The sequence below is a fragment of the Peromyscus maniculatus genome, chromosome 9 (genome assembly GCF_049852395.1).
Source record: "Peromyscus maniculatus bairdii isolate BWxNUB_F1_BW_parent chromosome 9, HU_Pman_BW_mat_3.1, whole genome shotgun sequence".
Taxonomy (NCBI): domain Eukaryota; kingdom Metazoa; phylum Chordata; class Mammalia; order Rodentia; family Cricetidae; genus Peromyscus; species Peromyscus maniculatus.
In genome coordinates, this window is record NC_134860.1 from 17009231 (window position 1) to 17035024 (window position 25794).

The 25794-nt window shown below is 42.5% G+C and overlaps 1 protein-coding gene across 1 annotated transcript in view; it reads right to left on the reverse strand.

The window, feature by feature from the left end:
- Sh2d4b (SH2 domain containing 4B) overlaps nt 1-25794 on the reverse strand; it is a 97967-nt gene that overhangs the window by 20198 nt on the left and 51975 nt on the right. Inside the window, exons 5-6 of the mRNA XM_006997272.3 lie at nt 14221-14434; nt 12827-12951 (exon numbers count right to left, since the gene is read on the reverse strand). Coding sequence (XP_006997334.1) covers nt 12827-12951; nt 14221-14434 — 339 coding nt within the window. The remainder of the gene's footprint in view (nt 1-12826; nt 12952-14220; nt 14435-25794) is intronic.

Consider the following 25794-nt stretch of genomic DNA (forward strand, 5'->3'; position numbering starts at 1 on the left):
GAGAGGGGAGCTCTTTAACTTGACATGCATGCCAGCCCTCCAAATAGCCGGCGTTATACCTATGGCTTTTAGAAATGACTTCAAAACAATGATCATAATGAAAGAAATTTTTGATTTGTGCATTATTTTTGAGAGGGGAGGCTAAATTAGTATCACCCATTGGTATAGTCACATGATGTCATCTTTACTTCTTATCTGAGTGACAAGACTGATTTACAGGGTGCCCTGGAGGTTCAAAGTCACCAGCACTACAAATCCCATTGTTCACCTCCCAAGGCCACTAATAAAAGCTATTAGCCACCATGTTGATTATCACATCTAACAAGCAGTAGCATCAATTTGTAAAACTTAATACTTGTAACCCTTAGAAACAGACCATATATTGTTACTGTCCCCAGCCCTGGTTGATGCTTCACATAAAATTTTAGTGCTTGAATTTATAAAGTTTCAAACCTAGGACAAATGGCTGAGGTGCCTATTTAACATATCAAAGCTGACCTGGCCACCAGGTTCTCCTAGCATCCCTCAGTCCCCACCTTTTACATACCTCACCCCAACCCTAAACTTCTCCAGCCCAGGGTCTGGGCTGCCCTTCTCTGTATAATCCATTTTTGGTTACCTGGCCTTTTCATCTCCTCTTCTGGGCCTCCAGGCTACTGCACTGGCTCCCCTCTCTCCCCTCTCCCTTCCCTTCCCCCTCTCCCACATGGTCCAGTTCAGTCTGGTCATGTCCACGCTGGACTTTCCCAGATGTCTCTGCCTCTGGCTATGTTCTCCCACATATCTATAATAAACCTTACCCTCCATCAGACCTAGGAGTAGGCATGTCCTTCCTTTTTAATCACTTTTTTTCATTCATCTGATGCTGAAACAAGTACCAATCATCTTTCCTTTCATTTCTTCCTCTCATTCAGACCTCATAAACCTCAGCAACTCTTCCTGGCTCTATCCATAATCAAAAATATCCCCCCAAAGCCTCACTCCAGGTTCTTCTTTCCCACGGATCTTGGAAGGTAAAGGCAAGCACCTCATGGGCTCACTCTTTCCATCTAGTTTCAGAACAAACTGGCCATTCCCAGAGAGCTCCTCAAGCTATGTTAGGGGATCCACATCAGCCCTGCTCTGCAAAGTCATGGGTCAGGGAGAGTGAGAGGCAGCTTGTACCAAAAGTAAATCTCAGTAAGAGTTTATAAATCCAAATAGGACTTTTGGGGGAAAAAAATCCCAATACCTATCTCTGGATAGCAGAGAATTCAAGGGGAAATGAAATACTCAGAAAAGAATAGATAAAATCCTGTGTCTTGTTTGACCCCTTGGGTTTACTGGTGGGGAAAGATTGAGTCAGCTTCTCCAGCTTTCTGGGTCTCATGATGGTCACCTGTAAAGGGATATCCATGTCCAGCTCAAGAAACCATTCGCAGCGGTATGAGATGGTGTATATCAGACGACACAGGATAAGTAAATCACGAGGGACTGTGGGGAAGTGGCACATTGGAAGGGTGGGCAAAGGAAAGCCACCCTAACTTCTAGGCTCCCTGGTGATGGCACTGCCGACACAGATGAGGAAGGCCAGCCCCATACTTTGTGGCTGTAAGAAAAAGCACCATGCCAGTAAGATATCACCTGAGTGAAGTCATCCCAATGTAAATTAGGGTGTGTCCACACTTGGGGCACACTGCCAGCATCTGAGAAGAACTCAACAGGACTCACTTACCAATGTCATGCCCATCATCAATACATACATTAGCCTTTTTCTGTGCTAAGCCCTAAAGGCAGTAGCAAGGCCACTAAGCATCATTGCCAAGACAACAAACCATGGAACATATCTTAAGTCTTTTCTAGAAGTAAAGCTAAGGAAGAGAAATGTGTTCTGAATGAGCCAATGTTCAAACAGAGAACACTCAATAATGTCAGGCACACACTGAAGTCCAAAAATAGCTTTTTCTCAGAGCCAAGCTTATGTGCTAGCACATCTCAGGAAAAACTTCAAAGACTCTCATAATTCTTGGGACTTGGGCAATGAGCAAAAGAGAAAGGGATTGCTTTTCTGCTACTCTTTTTAACAGAGGGCTGATTAGCCTCCCAGGTTGGTCCCAGAGGGGAGACAATCTCCATTCCACTTGTCCTCCCATCTGTACTCTGGGCACTTTTCTCTACACCATATTTCCTTGAAGAGGTAAAGTCTCTCTGGTAGTTGATCCCACACTCCAAGACATACTAGTACTGGTACTTCCATATGGCTCCTTTGGGGGACAAGGCATCTTTGTTGGTTTGATTTGCATAGGTATCCTGTGAAGTGCATGTTATGATGTGAATTTCCAAACAGAGTTAAATGACATACTTAAGATCAGAGAAGGACCCTGTATCTTGAGATCCCTGTGTGTCCTGCTGTTTATATTTCACCACAACACATCTAAATGTCTGAAAAAAAAAAAAACAGAAGAACTACAAATCACAATAGTCATTCTTAACCTGTAGCAAAATCCAGTTGAACTGACTAGGAATGTCTCTCCTAGGAAAAGAATAGAAATACATCACTTCAATTGTGATATATTTTATCATTGCCTCAAATTCTTCTTAACTCACTGAGTCCACACCCTTTGATACATGACTTTGAAGTTTTTTACAAGAAAGAAGAACAAGAACAAGAAGGAAGAGGAAGAAGAAGTAAGAGAAAGAAGCAGGAGGAGGAGGGGAGAAGAAGAAAGAGGAGAAAGAAAAGAAGAGGAGGAGGAGGAAAAGGAGAAGGTGACAAATTGTGACCAGCAGTATGAAGTAGAACTGACAGTGTACTGGTCCTAAGCTTAGACTCTAAGAAACTCAGATGCTGTCCACCATTCTCTTTCACCTACACCATCACTGTGACAAGAACATAACTAAATGAACCCAGTACTCCCAGAAGATGAGAGCTACATGAAGTAGGACCTCCACCAAAGGTATGAGCAGAGTCCCTGCCAATGGGGTTAACAGACTGGTACAGGCTACCCATGGGATAAGCTCTCTGTCTCTGTAGGGATTGGTGCAGAAAGAGTACCACATACCTGTCAGAAAACTCCCACATTCAGAAAGAAATTTGGACCTTCCAGTTATTCTCAACTTTAGCATTTTAGAGATAAACAAGGTACACACACACACAAAAGTCTCAGGAGCCAAAATTGGGCTGCTAATGTTCTGCTTTTCCTCAAAAGTACAATATATTAAAGTAACCACTGTTAACTATCACCATCAATTCATAAAAGATGGGGCATTTTAACATCAAAACTGAAAAGGAATATAATCCTAAAATATAAATATAGCCCACTCCTTTCTAAATGAAGGCAGTTTGCTGTCCTCCATATATGAGCTATTTTCTTTTATTCTGTCACAGATCAAAGAAAACTTGGTCACTAAATAGTTCTGTTCTGTGTGTTAACAATTTCCCTACATGCTTTATGGTAGAAAATGTCAGCAGAACATGAAGTCAGTTACATAAATTTTAAAACTTAAATCTAGATTCTGTTTGTTCTGTGACAACATAAAACTTACCTTTTTCTCCGTTGAAATAGAAAGTAAAACTAAAGATAAATTCCTTTTCCCTAGCTGGATGTCTGAAGGCAATATGGGTGACCAACAGCTCTATGGTTTTTAGTCACTGCTGAGTATGTGCAGGTAGTGTTTCTATTAATATGCAAAGAGCACAGGTTTCGTTAAGTTGTACCAAGTGACCTTTCTTGAATGGATTATTCAAGACAGTCTACTGTGGTAATATTTTATTTGGGCTTTAACAAATAAAGTTTGCCTGGAGATCAGAGTACAAAGCTAGCCACTAGTTAACCATAGAGGTCAGGCAGTGGGGGCACATGCCTTTAATCCCAGCACTAGGAATGTGGAGACAGTAATATAAGCTAGGAGGAGACAGGAGCTCAGCCCTTTTAGGTCTGAGGATTTGGTAGATGTAAGAAGTCTCTATAGTGGCTGGCTCCTTTACCTCTCTGATCTTTCAGCATTTACCCCTATATCTGACTATGGGTTTTTATTATTAAGACCAATTAAAATTCACACTACATCTGGCACCCAATGTGGGGCATGAATTCATGAAAAAAGCCGCTTGCCTGTGGCTTTGCACAGGCTGGAGCTGCATGTGCCTGGGGTCACTACCCCACCACTGTGTTCTCCTCTCTTTTTTCCCTAAGCCTCTGAGCAAGTTTGGGATTTTTCTATTACAGACTCTCTGTAGCAAACTCAACACACAGGCATTTGGACTCCAAATGCTGCAGGAGTTAGCTGCTTTTGCACATTCCCCCATGCAGACAGATGTTTCTTTGGCTTCTTCTCTCCCAGTGGGTTGTGGGCTTTCCCTGAACCCTTTCCTTGGTCTGCTGCCAAATTTGGTATCTGCCTTGACAACCCACTCAGGCTTCTACTGTTCTACACAGCAGCAGTCAACCTCACATCTTTACCATCATCATCACGTCATCAGCAGATTTGGTGAGACAATTGGGATTTCTTATAGGGGTGAATTAGTCAAAAAAAAAAAAAGATGAGAGACAGTTTTCCCATGTTAAAAAATGGGGGGTGGGGCGGCTGGAGAGATGGCTCAGTGGTTAAGAGCACTGGCTGTTCTTCCAGAGGTCCTGAGTTCAATTCCCAGCAACCACATGGTGGCTCACAACCATCTAGAATGAGATCTGGTGCCCTCTTCTGGCCTATAGTCATATGTGCAGGCAGAATACTGTATACATAATAAATAAATAAATAAATAAATAAATAAATAAATAAATAAATAAATAAATCTTTTTTAAAAATGGGAAACACGATTACAATGGAGGAAATTATGTCTTTGTAAGATAATACACTGGACAGTTTTAAAATGAACAATTAAATGAGAAGATAATTAATTTAGATAGGATTTAAGTAATGTCAATTATAACATTATTGATTCTATCATTTTTTGTTTTATCACTAAAAAAAATTGGTTAATATGAGTGCTAAGATACAAGTTTTAGAAAAACTTATTAAAACAGATCATAGAGATATTCATACCCAGACAGAGGAATTTAAAGGAGAACCAATCTCAATGTTGTATTATAAGATTAGAGAGGAACAGCCTAAAGTTTTCCAACAAACAACTTTAATTTATGCAGTAACCTTATAGAAATTGCCAAATGATAGATATCCCCAAGAATGGGTACAGACTGATTAGACTCCTGTTGGAATGTTAGATTTAAGGAGATTTAAGGAAGTGATAGTCTCATATGGCATGCATTCACCTTTTGTCAAGCAGATGTTAAACTTGTGGTCAACTTGTAATAGAATTATCCCACAAGACTGAAGAGAATTGGTTACAGCAGTCTTGGAGACTGGTCCTCAGTTATAGTGGAGGACCTGGTAGAAAGATAAGACTAAGACCATTGAACAATGAAGTAGTGCTAGAGGTATCAAAATTTCCCAAGACCAATTTCTTGGAGAGGGAGATTATGATAATGTACAAAAGCAATCTCTATATGGTGAGCACACCTTTGCTTTGCCACACAGCAGCCTTGAATGCTTGGGACAGAATTCAAGAAATAGGAAAGAAAATTGAGTCATTCACCATAGTTATACAGGACCCAAAAGAAAACTTCACTGATTTCTTACAAAGATTGACTTCAGCTGTAAATAGAATGATAGCAAATTCAGAAGCTAGACAAATAATAATTGAATCTTTGGCTTTTGAAAATGCTAATGCACAATGCAAAAGGGTAATTAGGCCATTAAAGGCAAGATCAGCACCCTTAGAAGAATGGATCCGAGATACAGTCAATATTAAATCTTATAACCATAATGATACTTGGATAGGAGAGGTAATTTCCAGAGGTTTGAAGAAAAATTGAAATGTCAGGTTTCAATTGCAGTAAACAAGGTCACCTAAAAAGGGACTGTAAACAGGGTATTCCTAGAAACAATGTTTTTTCTAAGAATAATCACAACAGAATGCCCCTCCTTTCTTGCAGTATGCAGAAGATGTGGCAAAGGCAGACATTGGACTAATGAATGTAGATCAACAAGGGACAGTCAAGGTAACCCTTTGCCTCACAGGTCCCCATATCAAATTCAGTTCAGTAATTTCCTGTCATCATGGAGGAAACTCTTTCCAAGACCAATTAAAGAACCCAATGCCTATTGTAAACAAACAAACAAACAAACAAACCTATACTTCTCTGGAAGATAGAACAGCTTTAGCAAATAAAACAAAAATTTCAGGAAAAAAACATAAATCAAAACTGATAAAGATTAGATTTGAACAAGAGAGACTTCTTGATTAGAAGAGGTGGTAGGTAGTTCATCAAACAGCATGGCTGTTCAATCTAAACTAACCTATAAAACTAACAAATGCTTTTCATTTGATCAGATATAACTTGCTATAAGAGAACTTCCCCAAAATTAGGCTTGGGGAAGGGTTTTGTTTTTGTCTTTTCAGGAGAATGAAAGCATCTAGCTAAGGAATCTGGAGGTCACTGGACAAATGTGACATGTGAATAAAAAGGATAAATCATACACACACACACACACACACACACACACACACACACACACACACACAAAATGTCCCAAGAGAAAGAGTAAATTAGCCTATTGATACATCATATTTTCAACAGGATAAAATTCACAAATCTTCTCAACTGTTTTTTTTTTCTGCTTTTCTCCACAGACACATAATGCAAATGGTCTTTTTTAGTCCCAGTTCAATTAAAAATTAAAGCCGGATTTGGAGTTGGAGTGTGGCTTTCTCCTTCTCTAAGCCCAAACATGCTTGTTAAAGTAAAATCCAAAATCTCTGTCTCATATCAGAAGAGGTACCTAATATGGGACAGAAGAAAAACAAAAATTAAGAAATTATTTTATTGCCACTAATTTCATAATCCTTTGGTTTTATTTTGACTCTTTAAATTTTTTTCATGGAGTTAAGGCTAGAGGGGAGGGAGGAGGGAGGGGAGGGGGATCTGTGATTGGTATGTAAAATGAATAAAAAAATTTCTTAATAAAAAAACTTGGTCATAATCTATGAATATTATCTCAAAATGTCTAATAAAATATATATTTTTAACTTTTTGTCATAATATTAATTGTCATATAGAATACTAACTAATTTTAGAAAAAGACTTCATCTAGCTTCCTGTACATTATTTCAGGTTTGAGTCTCTATCAGGTAACTAGGAATTAAGTTTTTGTACTCTGGGTGTATATAACAAATATTGATCCTTTAACCTCTTCAAGATCTGTTGCATATGACATTTAAAATGTATAAGTTTTCTGCAGTAAACCAAAACCATGCCTAACAGCAATCTTTGAAGTCTCCAAAAGGAGGATGGGAACCCACAACAATTCCACCAGGATTATGATAACACCGCTAAGCTGAAGAACACCACTAAAAATCAGCTTTGGCCAGGCCGTGGTGGCGCACGCCTTTAATCCCAGCACTCAGGAGGCAGAGGCAGGCGAATCTCTGTGAGTTTGAGGCCAGCCTGGGCTACCAAGTGAGTTCCAGGAAAAGGCGCAAAGCTACACAGAGAAACCCTGTCTCGAAAAACCAAAAAAAAAAAAAAAACAGCTTTGGACTACAAACTTCTCAGGACAGTTTTAAGGTGGCTAGCTGAGATGACCCAGCCTCACAGATTATTCTAGCCAAGACTTGAGATGAGCCCTACACTTTTCCATTATGCAGAGACTGGACCAAAAAAAATGATCAGCTACCTCTCCCAGGACTTGACAATTAACCCAATTTTTTCTTTTCAGGATCCCCTAAATATGCCACCACTGCCAGACAGCAGGAAGTAATTTTAAGCAAATGACACCCATACTCCCAAGAAATTGGGTAGGTGTTTTTTGGTTGTTCAGTGGGTTATGGATATTTGTCATCATTTAGGGTGGTTGGTTACAAGTTATTAGTAATGGTCAGTAAAAAGCTAAAAAAAGAGATTAGATTCAGGGTTCTTATTTTGAAAAGAAAAAAGGGAGATATAGAAATGATAGGATAAAAGAGTAGATTATTGAATCTACTCTGAAAAGAAAAAAGGGGATATAAATATGATAGGATAAAAGGGTAGAATATTGAATCTACTTTTAAAAAGCAACTACTTGTTTTAAATATTTAACATTGATATGTATCTTTGTATATTGATACAAATTTGAGATTATTTTTTAGAACATACTGTACATACATTTTTAATCTTGTTCAAGGTATTGTACCTAAACAGCTCCTTTAACAATGTAATGTAAATTTCTAGTCCTTAAAAGTTATTATTACAAACTATTTAGGATAATAAAGAAATGTAGGTTAGTTGTTAGTCACCTATTACAATCAAACTTGTAGACATGTTAGGTATGTTTTCAAGGTCAAACAGAGATATATCTTAGGTAGACAGGTGGTCTTCAAATACTTCAGAGTTCTACAGAATATGGCATTTAAGATGTTTTAATAGCATTGGTTCTTTTTTTTTAATGACAATGAGACATGCCTGCTCCTGGCAGCACCAATCTACTTCAGAGAAGATGATGGGCATCAAAGAAGCTCCACATGGAGTTTACTTTCTTTGTGGCAAAGGTAAGCCACTGGGAAAGAAAGTGTTCTTGCCTTGACTACTGACAGTATGCTGTCCAAATTGGACAAGCAAGACACAAAAGAAAATGACTGCAGAACCTTGCCAAGACAAAGTACGACAGTCCTTCAGAAAATCCTGCTTCACAGATAAGTCTATCAACTATGCTAGGCTGGTAGGCTGAAGATGGATGCTCCAATGTCACAGAGGAACCTTGGGTAACTGTTCAGGCAGCCAGCTGTTTCTGTCATTTCCTACATTTTTTGGAAGTTGCTTGCTTGTACTTCCTGCTTACTTGGATAATAGTTCTCTCTCAAGTCTGATGGAGTTGAAGACTTTATAGTTGTAGTTATAGTCTTGCTTGTTACCATATTCAAAACAGAAATTCAATAAAGGGGTGTAAAGTATATAGGATTGAGAGACATTAAAAGATAGTTTTGGTAGTACAAACTAGAATAAAAAGTGAATTAGGTACAACCTTTTAGACTCACCAAAATGGGATAGATAATGGAGTATTTTCTCTGAACTTGTCAAATGTTTATAGACTAGAAATTGTTAATGTATTTATGGCCTTTATATATTGCATATAGTACTTATTGTACTTATTGTATACAGTTTTTCTTATTAGTTATAACCTTCTTTTTATTTTAGACAAAAAGGGGGAGATGTAGTGATATTTTATTTGGGCTTAAACAAACAAAGTTTGCCTAGAGATCAGAGTACAGTGCTAACCATAGAAGTCAGGCAGTGGCACACGCCTTTAATCCCAGCACTAGGGAGGTAGAGATAGTAATGTAAGTCAGGAGGAAAGAGGAGCTCAGCCATTTTCGATCTTCAGTATAAGTAAAAAGTCTCTCCAGTGGCTGACTCCTTTACTTCTCTGATCTTTCAGCATTTACCCCTATTTCTGACTCTGGGTTTTTATTGTCAAGAACAATTAGAATTTGCACTACAGTTTACCTAATGAAAGAGATCAAGCAGGTCTTTGTACACAAAAATAAAAATTGAAATACTGTAAGACCTTCCCCCCAAAAAAATGATAAATTTGATCACTTCAACTTACCTTCTCCACTGGCTACCAAAATCACATTTGAGAAACCAGCAGAGCCACCAAACCCCTGCTTCATGGGACATTTAAGCTGTACTTTGCACCTACCTGAGATACCATAAGCTACTTCCATGATGGTAATAATGTACATATGAGGGGGAAAGGTGGTGGCCCAAATCAGGAGATCCACCAAGGTCTTCAGACCATACAATATGAGAGAAGGCACTGAGTCTCTGGGACCAGCTACAGGGACACATGGCCAGGCCACCCATGAGTGTTGACTGTGCTTTCTCTGGGCTATGAAAAGCCACTCCATGCTTCTGCTGAATATGTGGAGGCCTAAGAGAAAGAAGATTCCCAAAAGTGGCAAGTAGCTATAAGAGCCTATTTATTATTCGAAACTCTCAACCACACCACATACACCAGACACCAGGCTGCCTCTGGCCAATGACACCTATGCCCAACCACAGCAAGTGTCTGTTCCATTCAGAAACTTTGGAACTACTGTATGACCCACTAATTCTTTCCTTTCCCTCTGCCATGAAACCATCAGATTTTATGAAGCCAGTAACCAATAGAAACAAAACTTCAATCTGATGCCTAGATGTCTATAATTAACTCCCAACAAGCATAAGACAGAAGTATAAAATAACCCTTAGTTGGTAGTAGCCACTGAGTTTTGGGTGCCTGTGTTCTGAAATGCAACAAAGCCTACATACATATTGTGATGAACACAGTGTGGATGTCATAGTGGTCTTCTAGAAGTCAACAAGAGTGGTGGCAGTGGAAGAGGGCAAACTTTTCTTGGCTGTGTTTCAGCACCTGACCTCTGGGCAGTTGGAAGGCAGAGGTGACATGTGAACACACAGGTGCCCAAGACATGGATCCTGCCCCTGTTGAACATATCACCAATTAGAAAACAAGGCATCCATCTCTTGTGCTGCTCTGGGTTGTCAGATTATTACTAGGTACTGTAGTGAGGGAGAATCATACAGCTACCAGGGCCCAGTGCTGAGGATCAAGAGATATTATTTAGGACTGGAAAGCCTGGGATCCCATCCTAACTCTGACAGATTGTGCCCACCTTTGACCATTTCTCCACAGATGCCTACCAGGGCAGGCACTGGGGAAAATAGGCCAGGCCATTAGCTTTCCAAACTTATATTCATATAGGAGACAGACAATGAACATTAAGAAAAATACTAATGATATAAGGGAGCTATTTAAGAATGACACAAGACAAATTGACAGAGCTTGAATAAAATAGGCTTTGGAAAAAAAATCCAGGAAAGGCCTCTCAGAGGAGCAGATATTGGAGATGAAAAGTAAGACTGTATCTGTCGAGCAAGGAGCTGGAGAGAGACAGCAAAGGCAGGCAGCATAATCGCACGGACGAGGGCCTGAGCTGGAGAGGAGGGTGGCTCACTTAGGAACAGAAGAAAAGGCAGAGCTCTGGGCAAGGTGGGCACAGAGGGTTGACTTAAGGTTGGTGTGGGGAACTACCTGTCACCTGAGCCTCGTGGTTCAGAACAGGGTTTAGAGGGGCTTTTGTTTTGGTTTGGTTTTTTGGTTTCAGTTTTTGGTTTTTGGAGTATATAAAGGGAAGTAGGGGATAACACAGCAGAGAAATGATGGGATCTGACTAGAGAGTTCCAAAATGCTTTGTGAAGGATGAGCCACAAAGACGACAGAGCAGTGAGGACACTCCCGAGGCCTGGACTGGAACGCCATCACCTGTGTGACCTTCAGAGAGATTCAGTACTGCATCACGTGCTCTTTGGGCTCCAGCAGGCTAAAGTAAAGGTGTAGATAGCTTTTCTCAATTAGCACGTTTTCCTGCTAAGCATTTCTGGTGCCTCCCCAGAGCTGGAGCCATGGCCAGTACATGCCCATGAGGGCCTTCTTCTGCCAGCAGTGAATCCGTCAAGGCACTAGATTCTACACTCGCATGACACAGGCTCGTCCCTCCAAGCAGATAGAATTGAGAGTACATAGAAGCTGGTCTGGAATAGATGGGCAGTTTATCACCAAGACAAACACAGGAAATACAGGCCAAGACAAAGGCTCTTCCATCCACCAGGAGATTTGACAACAGGGGAGAAGGCACAGGCAAAGATAATAACTGTGGCAGAGGAAGTTGGTTCTGACCAGAGAAACCCCAAGCTCTCCTCACTTGAGCTAAGTGCTGCTTAGAGAAGGAAGGCTCAGGGAGCAAGACCAAGTTGCAGAGACTTGATGGTCTGGGCCAGACTGCTGGATTATAAGAGTTCACATAAGCAGAGAGGAGACCCTGCTAGACTATCCAGGCCTCAGTTAACCTGCTAACTGGCCAGAGGACCATCTGTGAGTTCAGTCAGCATCATGTAACCTAAGCTAGAACTGCCCAGCCAATTCAGACACACGTGAAGAAATAATAAAGGTCTACTTGCTTTAAGGTACAGTGCCTTGAAGTGTTTGTTATGCAGTGATAGCTAACCGATACTGAAGGAACTCAAAACCAAGAGCAAGTCTTCAACAAGTCTCTGGTGAAACCACGGCCCTATTTGTTTCCCTACTTGAAGCCATTGCATATTCATATCACTAGACTGAGGCTATGGCCCTTGTGATTCATTCTTGGAGTTAACTTTACACATTATCTAGTATCCTTTGAAAACTCCCTCCTGTCTTTGAGCCTTGGTTCCTTATCTGTAACGAAGGAATTGAAAGATTTCTAAACAGCCTCCTAGTCTGATACATTTGAGTGACTCTGAACTCTTCATTCATCCATCTGTCATCTAACCAAAAAGGATTTTTTTTCAGAGCCAACAGCCTGCAGTGATGTGGCTATGGCTAAGAACAGAGATGCAGAATCAAGCACACAAGATGTTGGACCTGATCACCAGTAACCTGGTACCAGTAGCCTGAGTCTCACTGTCTTGAGTACAAGGACAGAACCTTGTCAGTGACTTGACAACCAAAGAGGCTAAGTGGTGACAGCAGTGGGTGGGACTCAAGTTCACAACTGTCCAGAAGACAGAGGGGATGCATGTCTAGTATTTCAGTGACTCTGGACTCTAGGACTCTTGTCAAAAGTATTGAGGGCAGAATTGAGGCAGCATGGACCCCAAAGTCCTCCACATTCCTATTACAGTTATCCTCCAAGACCTCCAAGACTTCTTCCATTTGAGAAAGAGTTGGACATGTCAACATCATCTGCCATGGGGCCAGGAAAGTGTACTACCGTGGAACCAGGGAGCAATGGACTTGGTGTTCCTCTCGAAGCCAGCTCGGCGAGGCAGCTGTTCCTCCTTGAACCAGCGCACGATGACTTCTCTGGAGAGTGGACGCAGAGGACGCTCCCAGGACCTGCTGGGAAGAAAGAGAGTAAGTGGGGTGGAATAAATCAGAGAGGAGGAAGAGAAGAAAGAAACGGACAGGGAGGAAAAAGGGAGGAAGGTGAATGGAAAGAGATGGCTCAGCAAGTAAAGGCACTTGCTGCCAAGTCAGACCATGTGAGTTTGAACCCAGGGACCCACATGCAGAGAACTGACTCTCACAGGTTGTTCTCTGACCTCCATATGCATGGTCTAGTATGTGTATGTGTACATGTACACACACTAAATAAGTGAATAAATAAATAAAGTTTTAAAAGCATAGAAGGGGGGAGACACTTCTGACTATACTTCCAGATTCAGAAAACACATAAGAAATTTATCTTATAAAAATCAAGCATTTAAAGCCGGGCAGTGGTCCGCACGCCTTTAATCCCAGCACTCGGGAGGCAGAGGCAGGCGGATCTCTGTGAGCAGAGAAACCCTGTCTTGAAAAAAAAAAAAAAATCAAGCATTTAAAAAAATCAAGCATTTCTGCATGCAAGAAAATTCTACCTCCAAAAATAAAAAAAATAATAATAATTGACAAAATGAGAAAAAGGATGTGTCACAACTTTTCCCTAGCTTAGGGAGTTCCTAGAGATGGATAAAGAGAACATGGATCGCACAGTGAAAGAGTGACTGGACAAGAGAAGAGAAGGAAATACTGTGGCCCTTCAACATATATGAAATGTTTAGTCTAGCCCATAGACATATGTGAGTATTTCAACTTACTCCAAGACATATTTCCTTACACAAAACAAGATTGGCAACATCATGGGTCAGGCTAAAGGATGTGAAGATACAAACATTGGTAGCAGCCCTGTGCAGGGCCAGTGAATTTCCAAAGCACACAGCCCTTGAACAAAGACCCTACTTGGGAGAATATCTTTGCAGATCATGGTTGCCTAATATAAAATTAATTTTCACGAGTTTATATACACAGGACCTGGTTGATGATTGCTTTCATTGCAAAGTTTTGGCCAAGGCCAAGGAGTCTAAAACTATGGAAACATTTGCATATGCAGATTTTGAGGAGAGGATGATGTCAAAGATCACAAAAATCTTTAACCTCTGAAAGGTTAACTAACCCCCAGAACTCCAAAGTTGTTAGAAAGGTCCAGAGCCCTATTTCTGTGTTCTGCCTATTACATAAATTGGAATGCTAATGCCCAAGGAGGGCAAATGACCAACAAGTAAGAGACAGAGCCTGGGGAGAACCCATGGAGCTTGTCTCCTGTGTCCACAGCCCATCCTAACACACCTGTCAGGTCCTGTGAGGGATGATGGTGGGCTCGTGCACGGAAGTTGATGGAGCCTTGCCTCCTGCTCATGGTTCTGGCCAAGTTCTTGGAACATGGTGCTTAGGCCAGCAACAGTGCCCTTCTGGATAGCACGGAGTGAGTGGCGCCGGTACTCATCCCGGGCTCGCTGGGCACGACGGCTCCTCTCTTCATCAGCTGCCTTGATTCTGCGCACTGAAAAAAGGAACAGTATGGCTGGCCTTGACCGACAGCTCAAGCTGAATACTGGGAAAACAGAGACAGCACTGTACACAACTTACTTGGAATTCCATCATTTCTTGGGAGCTGACTACCCAGAACACCAGAGACTACAGGAGGCTTGGCTCATCTAGAAATCACAAGGCATGCCCAGCCCCAAGATGGTAGGTTTATAGGAATCTTTTCACAATTGACATTCCATGGGCTAAAAACACTATCCTCTCTCCACCTTTCTGCTTTCCATGTCCCTCAATGGGGCTCTGACACAGCAAGTAGCCTTGAGAAAATCACTGTGCGTGTGTGTGTGTGTGTGTGTGTGTGTGTGTGTGTGTGTGTGTGTCTGACTTTGTTTCTGTGTATCTTTTTATGTGTGTGAATGTGCATGTCCATGAGTGTGTGTTTATCTGTGTATGTGTATGAGCATGTCTCTGTGTATTTGTCTGTGCATGTATGTGTATCTGTTTATTTATGTGTATATTTGTGTGTATGTGCATATCCATGTGTGTGTGTGTCTCTGTATATGTTTATGTGTGGGTGGGTTTGCAGAGCTCCTAAAACTCATAAGTTTGGGGGTTAAGAAAATAAAGACTGGCTCTCTGCTCCTCTCTGTTCCAGAGACAGCTGCATTTTCTCGTGCAGTGCCAGCCTTGTTCCTGAGACAGGATGGTGAAGATCAGAGTGAACAGATTTGACTATATTGGGCTCATGATTACCAGGGCTGCCTTCACATCTGGCAAAGTGAACATTGTTGCCATCAATGACACCTTCATTGACCTCAACTACATGGTCTGCATGTTCCAGTATGACTCTACCCATGACAAGTTCAACAGCACAGCCAAGGCTGAGAACAGGAAGCTTGTCATCAGTGGGAAGGCCATCACCTTCTACCAAGAGGGAGATCCCACCAACATCAAATGTCATGATGCTGGTGCTGAGTATGTTATGGTGTGTATTAGTGTCTTCACCACCATGGAGAAGGCTAGGGCCCACTTGAAGGATGGAACCAAAAGAGTCATCATCTCTGCCCCTTCTGCTGATACCCCTATGTTTGTGATAGGTGTGAACCATGAGAAGTATGACAGTTTACTCAAGATTATCAGCAATGTCTCCTATACCACCAACTGCTTAGGCCCCCTGACCAAGATCATCCATGACAACTTCGTCATTGTGGAGAAACTCATGACCACAGTCCATGCCATCACTGCCTCCCAGAAGACTGTGGATGGCCCTTCTGGGAATCTATGGTGTGATGGCCATGGGCCTGCCCAGAACACCATTCCTACATCCATTAGTGCTGCCAAGGCTGTGGCAAGATCATCCTAGAGCTGAATGGGAAGCTCACTGGAATGGCCTTCCATGTTCCTATACACAATATGTAAGTTTTGGATCTGACATGCCTCCTAGAGAAAGCTGCCAAGTATGATGACATCAAGAAGGTAGCAAAGCAGGCAACTGAGGGCTCACTAAAGGGCATCCTGGGCTAATCTGAGGACCAGGTTGTCTCTGCAACTTCAACAGTGAAGGCCACTCTCCCACCTTTGATGCTGGGGCTAGCATTGCTCTCAATGACAACATGTAAAGCTCATTTCCTGGTGTGGAAATGAATACAGCTACAGCAGCAGAGTGATGGACTTCATGGCCTCCATGGCCTCCAAGGAGTACCAAACCCTGGACCACCCAGCCCAGCAAGTACACAAGAGCAAGAAAGAGGCCCTCGGCTGCTGAACAGTCCCTGTTCCAACTCAGCCCCTAACACTGAAAATCTCCCTCACAGTTTCCATCCCAGACCCCCAGAATAACAGGAGAGGCTTAGGAGCCCTACTCTCTTGAATATCATCAATAAAGATTACTGTACCCACATTAAAAAAGAAAAGAAAATGAAGAGCAAATACAGTCTACTGGAGTCAAGGGCTTCTGCCAGAACTGGTCATCCTAGAATCTGACTGCTTCTCGCCAGACCTCTACCTGCCTCTAAAACCCAAGAGTTTTCAACAGAGGGCTCTGGAAGCTGGCCCTAAACTCCAAATTGTAAAATATTAGTGATTGCAATGGCCCTGGCAGACCACTTCCCTCTCCAAGTAGGAAAATCTTACTCCATCGATTCAACATGCTTTTCTGACACCTACAGCTTTCTAGAAACTGCACTTTGCCAGTATTTGGATAACACAGGTCAGTTGTTCTAGTCCTCAAAGAGTGTTTTGCCTTCACAGGTGATCAGGAGCCTTTTTGAAGAGCATGGCATCTTTCAGATCCCAGCATGGAGTCTATGCCTACAGAGGTATTTGCAGAGTGATGCCATGCACAGAAGATCTCCTGCATTTTGAGCTCCACAGGGCAGGTTCTTTGGCCTGCTCGTTGCTGAACTCCTATGTCTAGAACAAGGTTGGCAGACAAGATATCGTTCTAGATGATAAGGGATTCCAGTATGCTGGGAAGATGGCACATGGGTAATGCACTTGCCATACAAGCATGAAGATGTGAATTCCATCCTCAGCACCCTATAAAAAGTTGGTATGATATGGTAGCATATGCCAGAAACCCAGCTCTGGGGATGCAGAGACAGAAGGATCCTGAAGCTCGATGGTCAGCCAGACTATCTGTGAGCTCCAGGTTTAAGGAGAGGCCCTGTTTTAAAAAGAAAAGTGAAAAATAATAGAGGAAGACATTCAAAGTCAACTTCTCTCATGAGTGCACGCGTGCGCACGCGTGCGCGCACACACACACACCATCATGTATGTATGTTCACATATACACATACAAAAACTTTAATGATTTAAAAAAGCATTTAATGATTTGGCTGCATTTGACTCTGGGCTGGATAGAGAGAAGACATAGAAGATGGAGAAAGGACAGGTAAATATCACCAACATTAATGAAAAATGTCAAGAGTGTCCTTGGAAGAAGAGGAGGAGGAGTAAGAGGAAGAAGGAGGAGGAGGAAAAATAAATTACTGTGAGCGTTCAGGGTCCACAGTATTCATAATGTACAGGGATCCGGGCTGTCAAAAGAGAATCAGCCTGGGACTGTGTTGTAGAGGAGGTGGTCTGTTCCCAGCAAAACTCAAGTTGAGATGTGGGGCCTTAACGAGAGACTGGTGTCCCCTTTGTAAGACTGGATCAATTTTCTCAGGGATGGATGAGTTCTTGGGAAACAAATGGGTAAAACAGATCATCCCCTCTGTCCTCTCTCTGCCCCCTCTTGCTTTCAGGCAGAGAATAAATCTGTTTTCCTTGTGAATTACCGAGTCACGTGAATTACAGTGAGAGAAAAGGAACAAGACAGTATGGAAAGATCAAGTACTTTCCCAAGAAATTAGAAGAGGAGCTCATTCCAAGAAACAACGGTGGGGCTCAGGGACGTAGAGACTCCTCTGTAAAGCTCAGGGAGCGAGAACTCTGTGAAGCCTGCTTACACTGTGGGCAGAGGGTCAGACAGGGTCGGGAAACCCAGGACCAACTTCAGGGTCATTAACACACAGACAAATCACTTCATAGAGTTTACCGTCCCAAGAGACAGGCACTAGAGAAAGACAGGCAGACAGACAAAGGTTTGGCTCCTGAACCCCTGTCTGGTATGGAACAATATTATTCTTTAGTTCCCTTTCCCTGGACAACAAACAGTGCTGCCCTTAGTCTGAGGACTGCCACACTGCCAGGCTATTCCAGAGTCACCTCCCCAATGACACTCAGGGTTCCCACTCTGTTCCCTATCACTGAGAGAACACAGAAGTGTCTCCTTCCCCTTTGTGGAAGTGGTCACACAGCTCCGGTGTGCAAAGAGGCAAGTGTTGAGGGGGTTTCACCACTTCAAATAACATGTTGGCCGCATTCAGGGATACACTCCCATACATCTAGGACCCAGGAGGCTGAGCCCAGAGGATTGCAAGCTTCAGGACAACCTGTCTATATAATGAAACCTTGTTTCCAAACCATGAATGAATGAATGAATGGCATAGTCAGATATGTATAACAGTATATTTAGTTATCTACTTGTGTCAGCTCTCAGTGTTGCACAGGGCTATCAGTCAATACTATATGCCACACGCCAACAACTCCAGGAGACACAGTTGTAGTGCTGGCCTTCAGAGAGCTTGCAATCTAGTGGGGAAAATGCAGCACTAAACAGTAGAGCTGTGGTGGGGTATGCATTGGCCCCCAGGGCCCCCAGAGGAGGGACATCACATCCAGGCATGGATGGTCTTTGGAAGCAGGAAGAGGGCTAAGCTGATGCCTGGTGGATTCAAATAACAGTGGCCAATGAAAGGCATTTGTTCTTCTTTTTTTCCTTTTTTTGGTTTTTTGAGACAAGATTTCTCTGTGTAGCTTTAGAGCCTGTCTTAGAACTCACTCTGTAGACCAGGCTGGCCTCGAACTCACAGAGATCTGCCTGCCTCTGTCTCCGGATTGCTGGGATTAAAGACGTGAGCCACCATCGCCCAGCTAGAAGGGCATTCTTAATAGAGTAGGCTCAGAGGCCAGAGGGAATAGGTGTCTCTTCTGGAACAGTACAGCATCACTGCAAGGCAGAAGTACCAGAAAAAAAACATAGAAGACCACTCTATTAATGTCCTGAAAGATACCTGGAAGCCACTAGAGGGCAGAGTTCTGCCTACACTCAAAGGAGATTGCTTGAGCTCTAAAGCACTGGGAGTGAATTTACAAGAGTAAAGATGCAGAAAACAGGAAGGCACTGAGCAGGGAGAATGACTTAAGTGACAGCATACAAAGTCAGAGAAATAAAAAGGCAGAAGCTGTACAATCATGTTGGAGGAGGAGGAGTACTTTATTTATGGGGTGGGGCGCTGGGGAGTGGAGTGTGTGTAGAAGTCACAGGACTTTTCACCTTGTGGATCCCAGGACTTGAACTCAGGTCATCAGCTTTGACAGCAATTGCCTGTACCCGCTGAGCCAATCACAAGCTCCTTCAGTCAGTTTTGATACAGAGAGGGGGCAGAAAGGAGAGACCTGATGGCCAGGTTCCTGTCTTTTAAAAACTTACATTAATTGATTGATTGATTTACTTTGTGTGTATGTATGAATATGTGCAATGTGTGTGCATGTGAGTGTGTGTGTGTGTGTGTGTGTGTGTGTGTGTGTGTGTGTGTGTGTTTATGTAAAGGCACGTTTATTTTTTGCCCTCTGTGATTTTTTTTGTTGTTGTTCTTTTTGAGACAGGGTCTTTCTAGGTTGCCCTGGATGGCCTGGAACTGGCAGTGTGTGTAGACCAGGCTGGCCTCAAATTCATAGACATCTGCCTACCTCTTCCTCCAACGTGCTGAGATTAAAGGTGAGCATCACCATGCCCAGCATCTCTCTGTGATTTTAAGTGGAGATTAACTATCTTTTTTTTTTTTTTTTTTTTTTTTTTTTGCCTAGAAAATGAGGACTTCATGTGGTTGCTTTGCGGTCTCAACGTGGGAGCAAATGGGAGGGTTTGCTCAGGTCCTGGCACAGAGCTGTGCATTAAATGTTTCCAGGATTCTTACTGTGTTGACTGTACATTCTGGGGACTGAATACACCATTTGGAAAGAGTCTATGTCTTGGTGGGGGTGGGAAAGAGTAGTGGGGAGTAGGGTGATGTCTAAGTAGAATCAAGAGTTCCTACTAAGGAACTGAAAAAAAAAATTACATGTGGGAAGAGCAGGCTTCTTCACCTCTAGAGAGTATATCAAGGGTATCCATTTTCAAAGATGTCCTATGCCTCAGCCTGCTAGAGCCAGATAACCTGCATAAATCAGTGTCTTTAGCAATAAATATGATGGAGGCTGAATGGTGAGCTTCCAAGTCTGGGAATGCAAGTGAGATTCCCCTACAGTTCAGCTGGTCGAATGAAAGGGGCTTTCTCAGCAACAACCAGCCTCTTCCCTTTAGCACAACTTCATGCCTGGAAACAGAGACCCTTGTGGTGACCAAGGCCGACTGCCGGATCCTTTTATGATCCAAGCTCTCAGGCCACGTGGATAGAGCAATGACTGCCTTGGGAAAGCTAAATATGGCCCAGGGATCAGTGGACAACTCCACAGGAGAGAGAACCCCTAATAGAGCCTAAATTAAGTGTTCAAAAGTTTAGATGAGCACTATTCAGGGTTTTAATACTAAAAAAGGCACCCAGAGTTGGAGTGGCCCCTAGTTTATAATGGTCCGATTTATGATGTTTTTACAAAAGTAATAAAAATTTAGTCAAAACTGTTCTTCAAATTTTGATTTTTCAATTTCTTCCCAGGCTAGCTATATACACATATATCTGCATGTGCGTGTGTGTGTGTGTGTGTGTGTGTGTGTGTGTGTGTGTGTGCATGCACACATATGCACCTGCACAGTGTGTGCTACATTGATGCTGGTGAGCGGCGGGGAACCATAGGTCCCACTCAGCCAGAAGATCTGAGCAGATCATAATCTGCACCCCTCAGTGGGCTGTGTTGATGAGCCAGGGTGTCCTGTAGTATAGAGTTAGGATTAAGGACATGATTTCAACTTCAGGCTTCAGGGACATAACTTTCTTATAAGTTGTGTTTCAACTGTGGCTATATCCAAGGAATAACAAGGCATCAGTCATTTTTCTTGTTGCTGAGACCAACTACCTGGTAAGGGGCAACTTAAGTTTTGAGTTTGAGGATACAGCTCATCCTAGTGGAAAAGACGACAGTGGGAGCCTGAAGCAGCTGCTCACACTGCATCCTGCAGTCAGGAAGCAGAGAAGTGGCTGGTGCTCTGCTGGCTTTCTCATTTCCCTGCTACACATTTGGGTGCCACCCACATTCACCATGGTTCTTCCCCCACAGTTAATCTTCTCTGGAAAGACCTCACAGGTTTGTTAATCCATTCAAGCTTTCCCACTGGAACCAACCATCACACTTAGACACTCCATGCAGAGGATACCAAAAGCCCTTCTTTCTTCTAGCTCTTAACTTCCGGTCCACATCCTTCTCTGCTCCAGGGTACTTTCAGTCCAGCAGCGTTCTTACCGGCCCCTCCTGGCTCAGCTTGTCCCAGGCCTCTAGCCTTTAGAATCGCCAGCATTCAACCGAGAACTCAGACCCACTTCTTTGTAAGAGGAAAGGAGATGGAACCAACGTCATTGGGCCCCTGTGCCAGGCTGTATAAACAATTTTTCTCAGGCAGCTCGCTCGGCCACCAGGCAAGACATGAGGCAATGGCATGTAGGAGGTTGATTTGGGGCCATAACCCAAATCACACAGTCGGAGGACCCAGAGTGACCACAACTCCTACTCAAAAGGACCAAACCTCATCACATTTTAACCACACAGCAACAACACTGAATGTCTGAGTTCTATAAATAATATCACTTGCTGGATCCTCTCTAAGTCTCTGACCAACTAGTCTCCAACTCCACACCCCTACAAGCTCACAGTTGAGAAATCATTAAACACACTGCCCTGCCTGACCTATCCAGAGGGTTTCAGAGGCCAGGCCTCTAAGGTTTGAGCTGAGTAACGAACTCCCCACTCGAGTGACACTGAGAGCCATCGTTCTCTTTTCTTTTTCTTCTCAGCTGGAGAATTTAATTTGACTGTTTTATCAAAACTGCTGCTCCTGATAGATTAATGGCCCACTATATCTTTCAGATTAAGCTAATTGAGTGCAGAATGAATTTGCTAGATTTGAATGACATGCTCTAAGTTCAGCTCATCATTCTTTAAGAAAATATAAAATGAGAACCTCCAATCAGAGAGCCTGAATTATCACATATTTCCAGTTTCTCAGAGGTGTTTCCATTTTCAGCTGCCACACAGCACCCTGAGCTAAAATCAGGCAGCTCTCAGAGGACACGATTTCCAGTCTCCACCGCAACTGAAAGAGTAACCGAGGAGCCCTGCAGAAGTGCTCCAGCCTTAGGTCCTCCCTCTTCATACGGCAGGAGTAACCCCATAGAACTTGCGTGAAGTCACTCTGTTAAGTGGTCAAGCTATCCAGCCAATGCTCCCTGCACTGACATCAGCAGCTTCGCTTTGTGCATCTTACCATTCTTTCTAACTTAAGTGTTGCCTTTTCTCCTCCTTCCACTTGCCTCTTCCTCCATTCTGAATGTCGATAATGGCTTCCTCTTTAGCTTAGCTTTCCAGCCTCATTTTTTCATCATGGTCCATTATGAACCCCAGGATGTGGCTACATTGTGACTTGTGAATGTATTGTCAGCTTCGGTCATAACTACAGATATGTCTTAGAAACCAAGCGTCTCGGGGCTGAATTTATGATAGGAAGGAAGGAAGGAAGGAAGGAAGGAAGGAAGGAAGGAAGGAAGAGAAAGAAAGAGAGACAGAGAAAGGATAACTATAAAGGGTGTCAAGAGCAAAGGTGAATTAAGAACCTCTGAAGATCGGGCTGAAGACCTGGCTCAGAGGTTAACAACATGTACTGTTACTGCAGAGGACTGGAATTTGGTTCCCAGCACATGTCAGGTGACTCACAACCACCTGATGAAGGGACTCCAACAAGTTGTACAGGCACACGCGCACGCACGCATGCAAGCATGCACACACACACACACACACACACACACACACACACACACACACACACTGACAATGCTGAAAAAGAAATATTTTGAAAAGAACTTCTGAACATCCTCTCTTCTGCAGGCAATGGTAACACTGGCAAATGGTTAGAATGGACTTTCTCACAGTATTAAAAGGTAATCAAAAGCTTGAAAAAAATCCAGGAAGCATTTATTCAAAAAACAAGGGTTCAACCCAAGTGAAGATATTAAATTTCCACAAAGAACTCCCAGAACTAGATGGCCTCACTGGTAAATTCTGCCAAACACTTAAGCAGGAATTCCAATTCTTCACAAGCACTTTCTAAAAGACGGAAGAAAAGTAAACATTCTCCAACTCATTCACTGACACTCCGATTATCTTAAAACCCAAACTAGACTGTCAACAACTCTTACAAGTGCAGACTAAGATCCATCATGAATATTGATACAAAAATCCTCAACAAAATTTTTGCACACCAGGGCTGTGGAGTTGGCCAAGTTGGTAAAATGTCTGCTGTACAAGTGTGAGGACGTGAGTCTGGATTCCGGGTATCTATGCAAAAGCTAGGCATAGTGGCATGCACCTACAACCCCAGGTAGGGGGTATAGACAAGCAGTTTCTTAGAGTTCGCTGATTAGTCAGACCAGCCAATCAGTGAGCTCCAGGTTTGTGAAGACCCTGTCTCAAGAGAAGAGGAATAGAGGAAGATGCCTACTATCAGACACCAATATTCAACTTCTACGTGTACACATGCACGTGTGGGCGCACGCACACACACATATGCATATGCACGTACATATGTATGTACAAACACCTGTATATGCAGGAACACACTAGCCCACTTGAGCATGTGGCTCTGGCAGGCCTTGCCCTGCTCCCCATTCCCTCTGCCTTAATAAAAACTATTAGATTAAAGTCCTAAAGCTAGCCCCCAAGGTCTATTCCCTTATTGGGCCACTTCCTCCTCCTGAGGCTGACTACCCCAAAATCCAGCTATTGAAGTATTGAAGTCCAGCAATCAGAAGCTCCTTTGGCTCCCCTAATTAACATGCCCAATTAAAATTAAACACTTCATCCTAACACAGGGTTTCAACTTGTACTTTATAAACTGCCATTTGCCCATGTGTGCCATGTCTTTATAGACGGCCATTTTCCTGTCTCCTCTTACCTTGCATGTAAAAAATTATCAGGAATCTATAATTAATCTATATGATCCAATAAGTGTAATGAGAGGTCAGCATATAAGATCAATATACAAAAGCCCAATGCATAATCTAGATACATTCCATTTACACTTCAGGAATAAATTTATCAAAACAAGGGCATAACTATGAAATATTATTAAAGGAGATTAAATAAGATTTAAATGAAATTCTGTCTTGTTTTCAAGGATTAGAAAGCTATTTTTTTTTAATCTTGAAGATTTAACCCACAGCCTCACACTTGCTAGGCAAGTATTTTACCATTGAGCTACATCCCTACCACTTAGAGTTTTTATATGATTTATTTTCATTATTTTAATTATGTGTGTGTATGTGCCTGTGTGTGCATATTACCACCTGACACAGATGCTAGAAATCAAACTGAAGTCCTATGGAAGAACAGTAAATGTTCTTATTCACTGAACCATCTTTTCGCCCGCTCTTTATTTATTCATTTATTATTTATTTATTTATTTATTTAGAAACAGGGGTTCAGTACGCAAGCTGAGCATGTCTTTGAACTTGCTATGAGGGCAGGCTGGCCTTGAACTTCCACTAGTACTTCAGGCACTATCCCATTAGGCCTGACACTAAGTATTGTGAAGAGGACAATAGTCCCCAAATTGATATACAAAAGCAATACCACCTCTATTAAATCCCAGCTGCCATCATTTCAGAACTAGACCCGCTGATCCTAAAGTATGTATGGAAATAAAAGAGTCCCAGAGTAACCAAAATAATCCCAAGAAGAACAGCTAGGGAAGAAAGCTGACGGCCAGGCTCCCATCACCAAGATGGCTGCTGGCATGAGAACAGAAGACAGGCCAGCAGAACAGAGCTGAGACCCCAGAGGGTGGGGCAGACATGGTTTCAGTAAATATTTCTACAAGAGTGCCAAGAGATTTAAAGAAAAAAAATAGCCCTTCCAACCAATGCTACTTTGACAACTGAGTCAATCAGGAATGTCCTTTCACACAAAGATTAACTCAAAACACAGCAGAGGCTTAAACATAAAAGCCCAAACTATAAATCTCTTAGAAGAGAAATGGGTGAGTCACTTGTACCTGGGAGTAAACAACTGGTTTCTTTGATGTTACAAAAATCACACGTGACAAAAGAAAATAAGAAAATGGGACTTCTTCAGAATCCAAAACATTTATGTTTCAAAGGACACCACCAGGAAAGTGGAAGGGGGGCTGGAGAGATGTACCAGGCGTTAAAAGCAATGGGTGTTATTTCAGAGGACCCACAATTAGTTCCCAGCACCCTCATCAAGTGCTGAGGTGGCAGTGGGGGCTGTGCTGAAAGCGAAGCCCTCAGACAACTCTGGTAGGAACATGAACGATACAATCACCTTGGAAAACAGTGTGGCAGCTCGGCAAAACGTCAAACTTGATCTCCATATGACCCAGAAATTTTACTCCTAGGTGTAATTCCAGAGAATTAAAAGTACATCTTCAAAAATGTGCGTATGTAAATACTCATTGCAGCAGTAGTCATAATAGCTCCAACAGAGAAACAACCCAATATTTATTGTCCTCTAAATGGAGAAATAAAACTGATATATACATGCACTAGATTATTATACAGCCATGAAAATAGGTGAGGTTATGACAGATGTTATCACATGGAGGGA